General features: G+C 33.2%; 1 protein-coding gene across 6 annotated transcripts in view; it reads left to right on the top strand.

Annotated features, from left to right (window-relative positions):
* PAN3 (poly(A) specific ribonuclease subunit PAN3) overlaps positions 1-15405 on the top strand; it is a 134512-nt gene that overhangs the window by 29930 nt on the left and 89177 nt on the right. For 4 of the 6 annotated variants that reach the window (XR_009221160.1, XM_058547930.1, XM_058547931.1 and 1 more), the window contains exon 5: positions 11118-11279. The exons of the other annotated variants lie outside the window; for them this stretch is intronic. Coding sequence is in view for 3 of the 4 variants with exons in the window: in XM_058547930.1 (XP_058403913.1) it covers positions 11118-11279 (162 nt within the window). In the remaining variant the exon portion in view is untranslated. The remainder of the gene's footprint in view (positions 1-11117; positions 11280-15405) is intronic. 6 annotated transcript variants of the gene reach the window in all.

Genomic DNA, 15405 nt, shown 5'->3' on the forward strand with positions numbered 1-15405 from the left:
TGCTAAGCTATGAGTTTTTATGCAGGGCAACCACAGATGATTGAGGCAAATCTTAGGCAAAGTGAGAAGCTTTCAAAATTTGTGTCTGGCATTCTTGGCTTCTCCTTTTATATCTTTCTTGGCCCTTCTTTGCCCTCTTTTTTAGTCATCTAATTGTTTTCCTAGTTAGCTTTCCCTCCTCTCCACATGAAAGCAAAAAAGGCTCTGGTGCCTGTCATTTACATTTCTTGTTTTAGTTGTACTTTAGTATAGTGTTTCAATCAATATGCAACTTTGCTTGGGTATTTGCATTTTATTTCTAGCAGTGGGATAACAGATTTTCACTGTTAGAAAAAATTGTAAATTTTTTAGGCTTTAATTACCAGTATAATACTATGGACTTAGGGGATAAAGATTTCTGAAGTATGATATTTATTTATTCTTTTCTGGATTTTAAAGCTCTTTGTTAGGATGAGGGAAGTGGGATCAAAAAAGGCTGGCTTATCTGCTGATAGCTTATTTGTGAGGAGATATAGGTGGTGGAGGCCCAGTTCTGGGTTATTCTGCTTGAGGTAAAAGTTCACTAGCAGTACTTTCTCTTCTTCCTTCCCTGTTTGATCTCAGTGTGGAACCTCCTTCCCACTGTTCTCTATTTTAAGAACATTCATCCTTCTTTCTACCATCTCTACTACAAAATTTACTGATGAGATATATATTGTATGTTTTCTGATTAATTTGACATTTGAATTTTTTTTGTAGCATTTCTGTTCTAACATCTTTGAAAAGAACTTTTACATTATTTCTACTCCGGGGAACAAAATAGGGAATAACAAAGAAATTAGAGAGTATTTATGGTAGAGTTCTTTTGTGGAGAAAGCTAAAGTAAATTTGGAGAAATTAATAGGATTATGGCATAGACAATCTGGAATGTAATCCTTCCTTAATCCTTCTGATGGTTAGGCCCCTTTTGGAACATCAAACCAAGTATTGATCTCAGGAAAAATAAAAGATGAGGAGAAAATGGAGAAGATATTGGAAAATAACTGAAATCTTAATGGAAATTGCGGTCTGAAACGTCACGTATAAAAACCATTGTTTTGAAATTTTTTATATATGTTCTCAAACTTTGTTTTACTGAGTATTTTGATTTCTAGGTCAGCCATATTAGTATCTTTTACCCATAAGTGTTGTGCGGTAATGTTTCTATGGAAGATTGTGTTTAGAATTCCAAATTAATACACTCAGTGCCATTCTTCTTTTACTGGAATCAGTAAACTTCCATTCACCTCCACTTGCCAAGCTGTGGCAATGTGCACTATTCCAGCTTAAGCCAGATGTAGATGAGGTTTTAGATTTCAAGATACATATGGATGGGTCCCTTAACAGAAACTGGTAGTGTTGTTGGAGTCTAAGTTCCTGTAGGCAGATGAGCACCCATGGTTCCTGTTTATAGCTTGCTCAGAGACTCTCTGTGAGTTTTTCTTTCTCTCAAAAAGCAAACAGTAGGATAGTAATAACCCAGTAGTATTGAATAATGGTTAAGGTTTTAGGGTTTGGAGTTGGATGCCAGGCAGTCTGAATTGAATCCCAATTTCTTCACTGATTATCTTTGTGTCTTTAAGCTTAGTTAAACCTTTCTGTTTCTTCATTTGCAAAATGAGAATAATAATACTTAGTACCTACTATGTAGAGTTGTTTTTGAGGACTAAATGAGATACGTTTCCTGGCATAGAAGTGCCCAATAATGGTAGCTATTTTGGTAGTAATACATGATGTTCACCTTTCTAGCCTTGTTTAGGAATTGTTAACTATTATTAAATAAGTAAATATCTGTTGCTACTCACTCTGGATCAGGTTGTATTAGAACTGCCCACTGGAAAAGCGGTTCTCCTGTAGTTGCTCTGAGGATGTTCATCTTTTCTTTGAGATGTTCAGGCCTCTGCTCCCCCAACATTAATTTTTTGTCTCCTCCCCGCACAGTTATTAGCTTCTCACACATATCCTTCAAATTTGGCGAAAATCCGTCTGGAGTTGTCTTACAATGTAGTGGCAGACAGAAACTTCATTTTATTTATATTGACAATGATTTTCTGTATTTGTTCCAGGTAATATGGTAAACTTAAATAATTGTTTTATAAATTAAATGTTGTATATTTTATTATAGCATTTAATCACTCCAAGTCTTTGAGAGAGATTATTTTTTCCTTTTTATGGATTGAGAAATGGAAGTTTTGATAGATCAAGTAATTTACCTAGAATAATATAGATAATATTTATTTACATTTCAGAGGAAAAAAAATCTCTCTAGGGCAATGTGAAAAATGATGACTGAGTCTTCTGTAAGGTGAAAAATGGAGAGGTAGTGAGAGAGAGGCCACTGGTAATATGCAGAGAAGGAGATTGAACACTGATTGACCTTAAGCCTGTTTCTTTTTCCATTTATGTGATTATCTCAGTGTAAATTCTATAAACACAATTTCTAGGGCAAGAATACACAATTAAACTTTTGATAATCGACAGATAACTTTGAAATGCTGCACAAATTTATATTCCTACTCAGAGGTGCTGGTTTTTCTATAGCCTTGAAAACACTGACATGTAAAAATCTTTCGGATCTTTGTCATTTTATAGGCAAAAAAATCCCCTCATTGTTTAAATTTGATTATTGGTGCTGTTGAACTTCTCTTTTATGTTTATTGCCCATTGGCGTTTCTTTCGCATCCATTGTTCATTTTTCTGTTGGGCTGTCCTTTCTTAATTCATTGTAAGCTCTTTGTATATGTATTAGAGATTTAAGTCTCTTCTATCAGATGTTTCAGTCTCTATCCCCATTTTGTTTTAGGTATTGAATTTCACAAGTAATTTGTGCTGTCAGTTGTGAAATGTCATACTTTGATTATCTTTTATTAAGTACATTAAAAAAGAACAAAATATTAAGCTGGTTTTTGTTAAAATAACATGGTAATTCCTTATCTGATGAGTTGGTGATTTTAAATTAAAAAGACTGTCATTGTTTTTATGTAATTTGAATCCACTATCATTTTTATTGCTGAAATGATGTAGTTTTAGCAATAAAACTTCTTAGTAATGTTTTCTTATAGTAAGAAACTTAGAGTTTCTTATGGTAAGAAACCTCTTATAAGTAGTGATTTAGCATTTCTTATAGTAAGAAAACTTATTACTATAGTAGTATAGTAATCAACTTCTCTTAGCAAATGGATATCTTCTCTCTCTTCTCTGCATTTTAATTGTCAGACTTAATGTGACATTCTTCCCATTGTTTACCTCCAATCTCAGTCTATTCTTAAAATGTAATGCAAGTAACATTAGATTGAAACTTGTTTAAAAATACCGTAGTTTCTATAGAAAAAGACTCAACTTTGAAAGAGTTGATTTTATTTTCCTGCTAAATAAAGAATATTCCAGGTTGAGCTTCCAGGATTGTGTTGAGATAAAGGTGTGCTTTGGAAAGAACAGATCAAATTTTGTTGTAACAAATTAGGAATTCAACCATGTACTTTCGGTACTTGATTTTAATTGTTACTTTGTGTGGCCACTTGCTTTTTTTTGAGTCAAGAAAAAGTCTTCCAAATTTATGGTTGCAAGGGAATTTAGTTTTATTGATTGATTAAAAAAGATCTCATGAGAGATTTTTGTTTTGGAGGCTTTTTTATTAGGTGTAGGTGGTGATTTGATGTTTGACACTTGACCATATTTAAACACATAAACTGAAACAGCATGTCTTTTATAGACAGGATGTAATACTGTTGGCTATAGTCATTATCTAATTTTAGCTTTGGGGATTTTGAGTTAGTTCTTACCTAAAAGTGATAGTTTTATAAAATTATGGCGCATTTATTTCTTGAACCTAGGAACTAATGGATCCTTCTGAGACTATCTGGTTGGGTTCTTTACACTTTACTCTGGTCATTGTATTTACAAGGTGTAGTAGCTAATATTAAGAGCTTGGCATTACCGGTGGTTCATCTCTATTTTCTTAGGAAGTAGGGGTCAGGAATGAATTAGTAAAGATGAGTTTAGAATTCTCATCCACGAGCATGTTAGCCTAAGTTTTAAGCTAAATTTTGCCAAAACTATGTAATTTTCCCCAACTCTTTTTAATTCCTAAGATTTGTTCTCCTTGCATTTTGAAAACGGGGTGAGGGAACTGCTTAATTTTATTTCTTTGAATGATGTCTCTGTAGCTGTTGTTTCTCATTGATCCCATCCATGCCAATTACATTCAAAGAGAGATTGATTCATTTAGGAATCTGTATTTGATCATTTTAGGATTAGCTAGAATAGTGTTAAGATTGTAATATGTTAGGAAATATTATAGAAAGTGGAATAGATTTCTTTGAATTAGAAGCAGTTAAGAGTACAAGCTCTAGAACCCAACTTTATGTTAGTTGTGAGATTAAACGCAAGTTACGTTAACCTTGTCTAAGCTTTGCTTTTCTCATCTGCAAAGTTGGTATTATAATAGTACCTATCTTACAGAATTATGAGTATCAAATACATTAATGGGTATAAAACATGCTTGGCATAGTGCCTTGTGCTTGTCAAATGGTGGTAGTTGTTACAGTCTCCATTTCTTATGATTCTGCAATTTAAAAATATATGTTTATTTCTAAATGTGTTTAAGATTACTTTTAATTAACTACTGCCTTAATTTAAGTTCAATTATAGAAAGAGCATTTCTGAAGATATTCTGCTTCATTTCAAGATTGCATTTAAGCAAGGGTACACACATAAATAAATCAAAAGAGAACCTTTTGCTAATAAATGAATAGGCATTTTAGCATGATGGTTGGTTTTGATAAGGGATTGCAATTCATATAAAAACTTTTATGATTATTACAGTTGATAGTTTACTGTGGAACTAATTTTCATGATTTTAAAACAAAAACCTTTATTTACTTCCACTTAAAATATCTTAATAACTTGGGCGTAGTATTTTATTTCTCCACATCTTGTATTCTGGTTCCATTCTAAAGCAAAAGAATAAAAGAAGTTGTAGTTTGGTGTTCCAATTCTTTAGAAATTGAATGTGGCCTTACTTAGCAAGAGTATTCCAACTGATCTCGTTTTTTGGTGGCATAAAACTTCATTGTAACGTTTAGGTTTTAAAAACAGAAGTAATGGCTGCTTTGTAGGCTTTCTTAAATTTATGTACATAATATTAGGGGACTCCTCCCCCACGATCTGACTCATAGTAGAGCTTAAAGATAAATGTTTCTGTGTGTATGTAAATCCTGTTCTGCTATATTTGATATAATTTAGATCTGTTTTTGCTTAGCATCATCCTCTATTTTCATCCTCTCATGCTATACTGATTCTACAAATCTACTGACTCTACAAATTAAAAGGTCTTTTTCATTTACAGATGTTTATCTGCCCATGAATCTTTAACAATGACAGTCTGTTTTTCTATAGACCTGCTTGCCCATCCCATCCTTTTATTTAAACAATGAAAATGTAAGGAACCTGATGTCTTTTCATGAAAAGCCCACAATTAATGATAATGAATGGCAGGACAAAATACAACATAACCTTTGAGGCTGACTTGTTTTGTTTTTGATTTTTAAGTCTTTTATTTATAGAGAAAATTGATTGGAGCCCAAGCTACAGTGATTTGTAGGTCTGGATTTACTGTTCTAAATTAATTAGGTTTAGGAGCCTTTAAAAGCTAGGTGTATTAACATACCTAATTAACTAATAAATCACGTGATTAACTAATAAATCAGGTAGAGGTAGTTCCCTGTGTTGATGATTATATGTAAATTAGTTAATTTATCTGATTTTAAAAGTTCAAATAGTTTTAATCAGTTTGGAGTCTATTTTTTCCCAGTGAGTTTAGATTAACCACTGATGGTTAATGGAATTATAGTCTTATATTTAGTTCTCATAGTTATAAATATGCTGAAATATCAGGATATTTAATTAATTGAAGGAAGACCATCGTGAGCCAGAAGAGGTTGTAAAAGAAATGCAGGTTTATTTTCAAAAAAATATATAGTAAATTCTAGGCCAGAGATTTCTGTTAATGGACCTCAGACCCTCAGGAGTGGCAGGAGGTAGGTTGCTGAGTTGTTGCTGCAAAAGGCAATGAATTACTATTCATTAAGCATTATCTTAAGGGAGATAATATTTCATGTATGTGTGCTACTATTTTCCAAGTATGTAAAGATGCTCTGATTAATAAAATGCAAGTTATTTAAACGTGTCGTTCATAGTAACTTTAAATCATCATTTGTTGTTTCAGAATACAAAAATGAAAGCACAATTATTATGTTTTTGATAGAGGGGGTTCTTAAAATTCAGGGCGTTGGAAACTTTTTGTCCTGGGATAACAATTTGATTTATCTAGTTTATTACTAATGATTAGATTATGATATATAATAACATATGCTGGTAATGTGAAGCATTGTCAATGACAAAATTGGTCTGTTACTTGGTAGCTTTAACTGTATTTTCTATAAAAGCAGTGGTATTTATAGATTTTTCTTTTACTAGACTGTGAACTTTTTAGGGAAAGAGAATAGATCTTATCATTGTATTTCTAGGAAGGGCAAAGAGCCTAATGCTGAAATGTTGAGTGAATGGATGAATGAGAAAAAAAATGTGTGCACATTTAGGCCTTTGAACTATAACAGTCCTAAAAATTAGCTTTTACTGTTCTTTCTTTTGACATAGTCTAGTGACTTATCTCATTTGTTAGGAATGAGAGTGGATTTCCCTTAGTCCTAAGCCATTGGAATGGGCTTTTATGGACTAGGGCAAGGATTTTTGAAGAACCAGGGCTTTGGGGGCTATGAGTAATGGTCTTGAAGGCTCTGAGTATGTAGATCAAGCTGTAAGGAGGGGATGTTGAACTATGGAACCCCTATCCCTTTTTCTTTTGGAGGGAAGCCCCAATTTCTGTTTGTACCAGTAGTTGTTTCTTATCCAGGTCTTTTCTCTAACATTCTCTAGAACTTTACTGCTGAAAGTGTGGTCACCAGACTGGCAGTGCCAGCGCTCTTGGGACCTTTTTAGAAATGCAGAATCTCAGGCTTCACTCTAGGCCTACTGAATCAGAATCTTTATTTTAACAGGATCCTCAGAAGATTCATATGTTCATTACAGTTTGAGAAGTGCTAATCTAGAATACATTCTCAAACTTTTTCTTATCCTTGAAAACTTTGGTTCAAGCCCTAAGTTGTTTTTTTTAAATTTTTTTTTCTGAGGAAGCTTCACCTTGAGCTAACATCCATTGCCAATCTTCTTTTTTTGCTTGAGGAAAATTAGCCCTGAGCTAACATCTGCACCAGTCTTCCTTTACTTTATTATGTGGGACACCGCCACAGCATGGCTGATGAGTGGAGTATGTCTGTGCCTGGGATCCGAACCTGTGAACCCCGGGCCGCCAAAGCAGAGAGCATGTGGAACTTGAACCACTTGGCCACAGGGCCGGGCCCTAAGTTGTTTCTTTTTTTAAAATGCACAGTAACGAGGGTAAAACTATTTTCAACTACTATCTTATTGTGTTGTTTATTTAGATTTTGTGAAGAACAATAAAAATCACTTTTGTAGTGAATCTTGAGACTTAAAGTAAAAATTGTATCTATTAGAGAGAGAAATAAAATGGTTACAGGCTCTGCTGGATATTTTACCACAGAAACAAAAAGATTGAGAATTTTGATGTGCAATATTAACTTACTAGGAGGTGGAGCAGAGAAGCTGGTTATTTACCAATAGGGTGTGACATTTTAAAATGCTTCCCTTCCATAATAATCAGCAAGCTGAACTGGCAAGGCTATGAAGAATGGAGGATCAACAAGGGAACTTACGTTTTTTTTGATCATCACATTCTCAAGATTGGTCTAGGAAAGGATTGCTGGAAGCTAAGGGAAAAGGGAGGGGTTTGGATCTTATAGAACTCAGAAAACTTCAGGGGTAAAGAAACATTTCCTGTAAAATTTCATTTGCCTCTTTTGTTTCCTTATCTTTCATTTGACTTCTCCATGTTCCTTAGCCCCTACTTTCAGTTACTCACCAATAGTTGTTTTTAACCTAGCAGATCTTTCCCCACCCAGGCCTTAGCTGTCTATTCTGACTGCAGTTTCCTTGAGTTCACATCCTTCACCTAGACCAGTGATTCTCAAGTGGGGGCACTTTTGTCCCCCAACTCCCAGGAGACATTGAAGATAGTTTTGGTTGTCACAACTGGGGCTGTGGTGCTACTGGCATCTAGTGGATAGAGGCCACAAATGCTGCTAAACATCCTACAATGCTCAGGACAACCTTCACAACAAAGAATTATCCAAAGTCTGTAATGCTGAGATTGAGAAACGCTAACCTGGATTGCTGCCAGAGTCCGTTAATTTGTCTACCTGTTTCTAGTTTAATTCTCATTCATAAGCTTTCAGGAGTTCCCCATTGCTCATGGAATGAAGTCCAAACTCCTTGGCATGGGATATAAAACAATTTCTGTTTTTTTATTGCTTTCAAGCCTCATCTTTTGCTCTCAAGGTTGGCCCTCTACTAATGGTAGACTGAATACTTAACAGTTTTCCCTTAACACCACAGTGCCCATATGCCTCTACATACACGTTTTTCCTAGCCTACAGTACGTCTTTCTCTCACTCTCTTTTTCTATCTGGGCACACTTACTCCTCCTTCAGAACTGCTCAGGCATTTGCCTTCTCTGTGAAGTCGTCTTTGTCTGCACCCTGCTGGTACCTTGATTATGTATGCATTTATTATATCACAATAAATATGTTCTGTTTGCATGACTTTGTTACCTACTAGATTATATCCTCTGTTTGAGGGAAAGGTGTATATTTTATTCATCATTGCATTCCAAGTAGTTAGGACAGTTACTGATACAAAGTAGCTCTCAAATGTTTAGTTGAAAATGTACTTTTTCTTCAAGGAATAAATAATAGTTCAAGTAATTTGGAAATTAGCTTACAGAGGAGATTTTACTGTAATTTACATTATATGCAATGAGACCTCTATATGTAATCTTTTTGCCTCACCATCGTGCTTTCTGTTGCTGCCATCTCTTTTCAGATGTTATTTTGTCTTCTGTTGTTTATAATGGTATTTTAAATGGTATTGATACTTTAGATCTTTTCATTCACATAGAAAAGGTTTTCTTTTCTATGTGAATCACATAGAAGGTTTTACTTTTGGATTAGACTTTAATCTCTGGCTATTTATTGAAGAAACTTCAATCTATAATGGCACATGTTTGGTGATCTCTTCTACCTAAGAGGAAGGGCCTTAGACTAGTTACAGGTTTTTGTAGGGATGGGGTGAGGGAGAGGAGTGATGAATTCCTCTTTGGAAAAATAAGAAACATATAATGAGAGCTATTGGGGAAGGAGAATGATACATTGGATTTATTTAAAACCTTTTTTCTGTATTGCTTAATGCACTACTATAAGAAAATTAATTGCACTAATTGTAATAACTAGGTCAAAAGCATGTTTGAATTTGTGAAGGATCTGAATAATGGAAGAACATTTAAAGTAATTTTTTTGCTTTCAAATATGTGACTGGGATTTAGGTGTCCTTGTATAAGTCCTATTTGACAGGTTGTGATTTTGTTTAAATAAATATTCTTTGATATGTTGAACTTTTCTGATAGGATAATCTTTAGCTCAGACATTTTCTAAAATATAAATTTTAAATTAGTGAAGGCTTAATTAAGGCTATCTTATTTTTGCTGTATATCAAAGCCTTATAGTTGTGAGCTCATTTATAATATGGTTCTGAAGGGTACATTTTTATTCTCATCCAAAAATGTTGCTTGTGAGGTAGACATAGAGGGTAATTGAATTGGTGCAAGATTGCATAGAGGTGGAAATATTTTAGCCTCATGAAACATTATCCGCTGCTATAATTAATGGGAAGGTAGGTAATCTAGTTACTTTTCTTATGCAAGTTTAATATTTTTTTTTTTCCTCCTTAAATCAAACATAGCACAGGCCCATTTGTGGAGTGGAGAATCTAATTTGCATAGAATAATTACTATAGGCATTATTTGCAAGGTCATTTTGAAATTTAGAAATCAGATGTTTTCCTCAAATTAGTTGTCTTTTTGCTGGAAAAAATTATTTTTTATGTATTTTGTATATTTGTCTGGCTGTGACACCTCTTAAAGAAAGTTAATTTTAAGTATTTGCTTTAGCAATCTTATGGCAGAACAATGAGTAAACATAGATTTTCTTATTTTGGGTCTTAAATTAGATACCTTCCCAAAAATGTATCAGTATTCTTTAAAGGGAAAAAAATATATACAAATTTCCTTTAAGATGCAATTTAGTGCAAATTTGCTATAATTAAGAGAAGTAAGATGGTGGAAACTATCATTAACTTTCATGTATAAGAAAGCCCTACCGACCACTATTAAGATTGTTTACTAACTTTATTATAATGTTAGCCAATGAATTTATGCTTTTATTGGACAATTTATTCAATATCAGTCTGTTTCAGTTGCTGAATTTATAAGACCAATGAAATTTGTGTATTTTTTTTTTAAAGTTTGAAATTATTTCTTTTCATTGAGTACCTTAAGCTGAATGCCCACTTAAGATAGAATGATTTGTATTCTGGTCTAATGTGCATAGAATTTTAAAAATTTAGAAAATCCATTCCTTAGGAATTAGCTTCTTTTAGGTGGGGTAGTTCTCAGTAGAAAATAAGATAGTGACATGGGAAGCAGAAAAAGATACAGTTTGGAGAATTTTTTACCTGGATTTTGTGCCCTTGAAGCCATTTCTTCATATTGCAGTGAGAATAGGTAAGTGCCAGTGGAAACAATTTTGCAAAATTTACTTTGCTGATTAGTTAATTTCTATTTATTAAAGTCTTATAAAATCAGATTATAATGTATTTCTCTAAAACATCTGTTGCTTTATATAATATTGTTGTTCAGCCTATTAGGACTGTGGGTTATTTTGGAGGTGTGTATTGGGGGCGGGGTGGGAAATGGTGGGTGGTGATAAGGACAGTAGAGGGAGTGTCTTAGAAATTTTACTTGTTTCCTATTCCACCATTCCTGATATCTTCTGTATGTTAGTTATGTTAGTTTAGATTAGTGTAGGGGTTGTTAGGAGTGGCCTGGTTTCTTTCCTTCTTTTTCCTAGCCAAGGAAGTATCGCCTGGGCATGCTGGAGGAGAGGCTAGTTCCGATGGGATCAAAGGCACGAAAAGCAAAGAACCCTATTGGCTGCCTTGCTGACAGGTGTAAATCAGGAGTACCAATCAATATGGTTTGGTGGAACAGAGTCACAGAAAACAATTTACAGGTAAAAATAATTTTATTAGACATTTTTTGAAAGTGAATATCTTGGCTGCTTTCTGTGTCTGTGTGGGGTGGTGGGTGTGAGATTGGATGGCTTAGCTGATACACTTAGGTGATTTTTTTTTTTTTTAACCAAAGTAAGGTTAGTGGCCTGTTAACCAACTAAATGGTTTTGTTTGATGGCTTTTTGAGCTTTCTCTGCTTGTGATTTATTTTCCTTTTTTTTTATTAAATTTGGTTTTTCCCTTTTGGATTTTGTTAACAGTTAAGTTCAGTTATTTTTAATACAGAAAGTTATTCAGGGTACTACACTCAAAAGTCGTATTATAAAATTTATTACAGAAAATCTCTTTTATTTGGAATCTGAACAACAGGAAGCTCCATATGTTGTCTTTTGTACATTTTTACTAGGAAATAAAAATTATGTGTAAACAAACTTGTGAGTATTGGCTCTAAAACCAACTTCAATAGTATGTTGTCATAGAGTTATTACAGATACATTTCAGTCTTTGATTCTGCCTTATCAGTGCTGAATAATGAAAATGAATTTTCATAACTGAAAGGCTAGCTTTTGTATAAGATTCTGAAGTACCTATACAATAATCTGAATTATATACAGTTTTAATTTGGATTATAATTATTATATTCTCATTTTTAAAAATTGGTAATTGTATGATATAGATAGTTCTGTTAATCAAAATTTTAGTTTAGCTGGAAGTAGAAGATCTTTCCTCCCAAACTTTCTGAGTAAATTGGTATTTTTAATATATTGCTAGCCAAAAGCCTATAATCCCACATACACATACCACACACAGAAAAGATATAACAAAGTTAACAACTTGGTTTTATTTCTGTCACTAACCTTGTATTGTGAAGGAGTTCCACAATATTTTAGTCCGGTTCAATATTAATAACATAGCAATATCTGTGTTGCCTTGGGGACATAAAGAAATTATTCCAAAAATAATGCAAACATGGTATTTGCCCCAAGTAAAATTTTGGTAGTATTTTTCTAAAGATAAGGAAAACTAGAGGTGGGGAGCGGGGGCTACACATAATCCTATACTTAGAATTTCGTTGGAAAGTTTTGGATATGTCTATCATGACTAGCAATATAGTTTACTGAATTTTCGTCTTTGAAATCAATAGGAGAGAGATTTGATGTGGATTGTTAGAATTATTTTTCAATTTTAAAAAGAAAGTTTGAAAATAAATTGGACCCCAACTGAATAAGAACAGATGTAAGTGGAACTGGAACTGCCTGTAGGTTGTGGGGTGAAACACTGGTAAATGTGGAGGGATAGTCATTCGACCTCCCCACAGCTGCCCCCCCCTTATCCCAGTGGCAGTTTTGAGGTACCTCTTTTTTAGCACAGCTTGAAAAATCATTAGGTTAGTATAAGAGTATATATGCTAGAATTGTGCTTTATTTTTAATTAAAACAGCTACAATAGATTTATTTGCATTCAGTGTGCGAAAGATTGAATTGATATTATCTGAATTTGACATTTCAAATAGTACTATTATTTTATGCTTCAAATAGTTCTTTCTTTTTAAGGACATAAAGAATGCCTTATTAGCTTGGTTTAATATCGGAGGGGCAAAACACCTCCCACTATCAGTCACATGTTGAAGTATTGAAAAATATCCATCTGGTCTCCATTATTGTCTTTGTGGATTCCTAAATTGGGTACCTGGTGTTGTTTATGCAAAGCAAAGATGATGTCAGTATATTTTTTTTTGTATTGGGGTTTTTATCTTTTTGTTGTATAAGAAAAATAATTTATATAAATCAATTCTATACTGTTTTTTTAGTTTTATATAATGCTTACTTAAAAATATTTTATATTTTTCACATAAAAAATTTTTAAAGGATTGCGTAGCCAGATATATTAATCTTTCCTGTCTTTCCTGTTTCATTTGTTTCTTTTCCTTTAAAGCTTAGGTCTTCTCAATCTGAAGGTCAGAGAAATACTAATCTATATTTTATTTTAGTAATTATAGCTATGTTTCTTAAATGGCTGCCGTGTGCTAGGCACTGTGCTAAGCTCTTTACATATTTTGTCTTTTTTGGTCTTCCTAATAGCCTATGGGACAAATGTTATTGTTAAATGAAGAAACGTCTTCAGAGAAGCTACATAATGTTAAACAGTAGTCGGTGGCGGAGCAGAAGTTTGAACCCACGTTTGTCAGACTTCAAAATCTCTGCACCTCTATATGATACAGCTCTAGTTGCACTAGAGCTATAATTGGTTTAATTATGTAACTGGTTAACTGAACTTCTGTCGGGCAACTTTTTTTGAGAATACATAGCTTTCCACACGTGGACTGTAACTTATGTATAACTCTGCAGTATTTGTAAGGTCACTCCTTTTTTCTTGTGATTCATCTTTTTCTCAGTGACATTTTAACTACCTTTCTTTCTGGAACTTGAAACATTTCTTTACATTGATTTCTTAATCTTGACCTAACATTTTTAGAAGTTTTTCCTCTTCTGAAAACAAAAGAAAACCAACCAACCACAACCAAAGCAATGTTTCTTGCTTTCCCTATATACCTAAGATTCCTAAAATTTTATTTCTGTTACCACTGTCTTCTGAGTTCAAGACCCAGATTTTTCGTGCCTTCTGATATCTTTGCATGTAGAGATATATCCCACTATCACTGCGAATTTGGCATGTCTAAAACTCAGTGTATTTTTCTGTTTTCCAAGTCTACTGCTTCTTTTATATTCTCTTATATTCCTCCTTTAGTCAGTGGCTTTATCATCTTCCCAGTTACTGAGGCTACATATCTTGACTTCTTCCCTGTCCTCTCCTACATTCTACCATTTATTATGAGAACGAAATTACTGAGGTTTGACTACACATTAATTGAAAGACAATACATTAGACAATTTGCATTTGCCATCATATTAAGGCTTTACTGCAATAATGACATATTATCCCCATTTGACAAATATGCAAATTGTAATTTAGAAAAGCCTTTTTGTTAGTAAGTGATAGAGCTGGGATTCTAGCCCAGATCTATTTAATTGTAAGTCCTGATATTTTCCTATTATATCGTGTGCCTCTAATCCCTATTCTTTAAAATACTGCAATATCTTTTTCTTTCCTTTTTTAACAGTACTGACATAGTTATAGTTTATACCTTAAGTATATCTTCTGAAAATTTTAGTCAAATCCCTTCAGGATCTGTTCTCCCTTTCTAGGGCTATCTCTCTTGAACCATCCACATATTAAATTCTAATCATATAATGTGAAATACATTGTCAGTTCTCTGTAGCTTTGTATCTCTGTACCATTGTTAACTGAGCCTGCAAAAAAATCTTTCCTCCCTTTTCCTTCAAGGGTTAGCTCAAATGCTACCTTCTCTGTGAATAGTCGCTCAAACCCCTCTAAGAAATTCTTCTTTTTTTTCTTTTTCTTTTTTTTTTTTTTACCATTTCCACAGTATTTGGTGTTGTTTAACAGTTATTTAGTTATTTATTTTTCTACAGAGAGGTATATACATATATCTTATTTTTTGCAAGGAAAGATTCACCCTGAGCTAACATCTGTTGCCAATCTTCCTCTTTTTTTCCTCCCCAAAGTCCCAGTGCATGGTTGTATATCCTAGTTGTAACAGTTATTTCATTGTGTTTTATATTAAGTTTGTTTATCTGTTTGTCTTTTACCACTGGATTGTAAATATTTGAGACTAGGCATGTGTTTATTATTTTTGTACCCTTAAGGTATTTTGCTTGTTTTACTAAATGTTTTTTAACATTTAGTTAAAAATGTTTTTAACATTAGTTAACATTTAATGTTTAACATTTACTAAACTAAATGTTACTGTTATAGTTTTATTTTATTAGGTAATATGTGCAATTAGTAATTTTGGCAATTTGGTGAAATTGGCAAATTTGTAATTTATTCTAAGACTTTTATATATTTAAAAAATTGATCAAAGGTTTTCTGGATTTCATAGCCACCATATGTTACCATTGCTTAGTTTTATTATCATAACTGATTTAGAACATGGAATGGTGATTTCTTTTGAAATGTTAGAAGAGTTTCTGTTTTTTTAAAATTCGAAGTTTAACACTGTCTAAATATTCTTGATATTCTTCAATCTTTTGAGTCTGCTGG

The sequence above is a fragment of the Diceros bicornis genome, chromosome 9, assembly GCF_020826845.1.
Source record: "Diceros bicornis minor isolate mBicDic1 chromosome 9, mDicBic1.mat.cur, whole genome shotgun sequence".
NCBI lineage: Eukaryota > Metazoa > Chordata > Mammalia > Perissodactyla > Rhinocerotidae > Diceros > Diceros bicornis.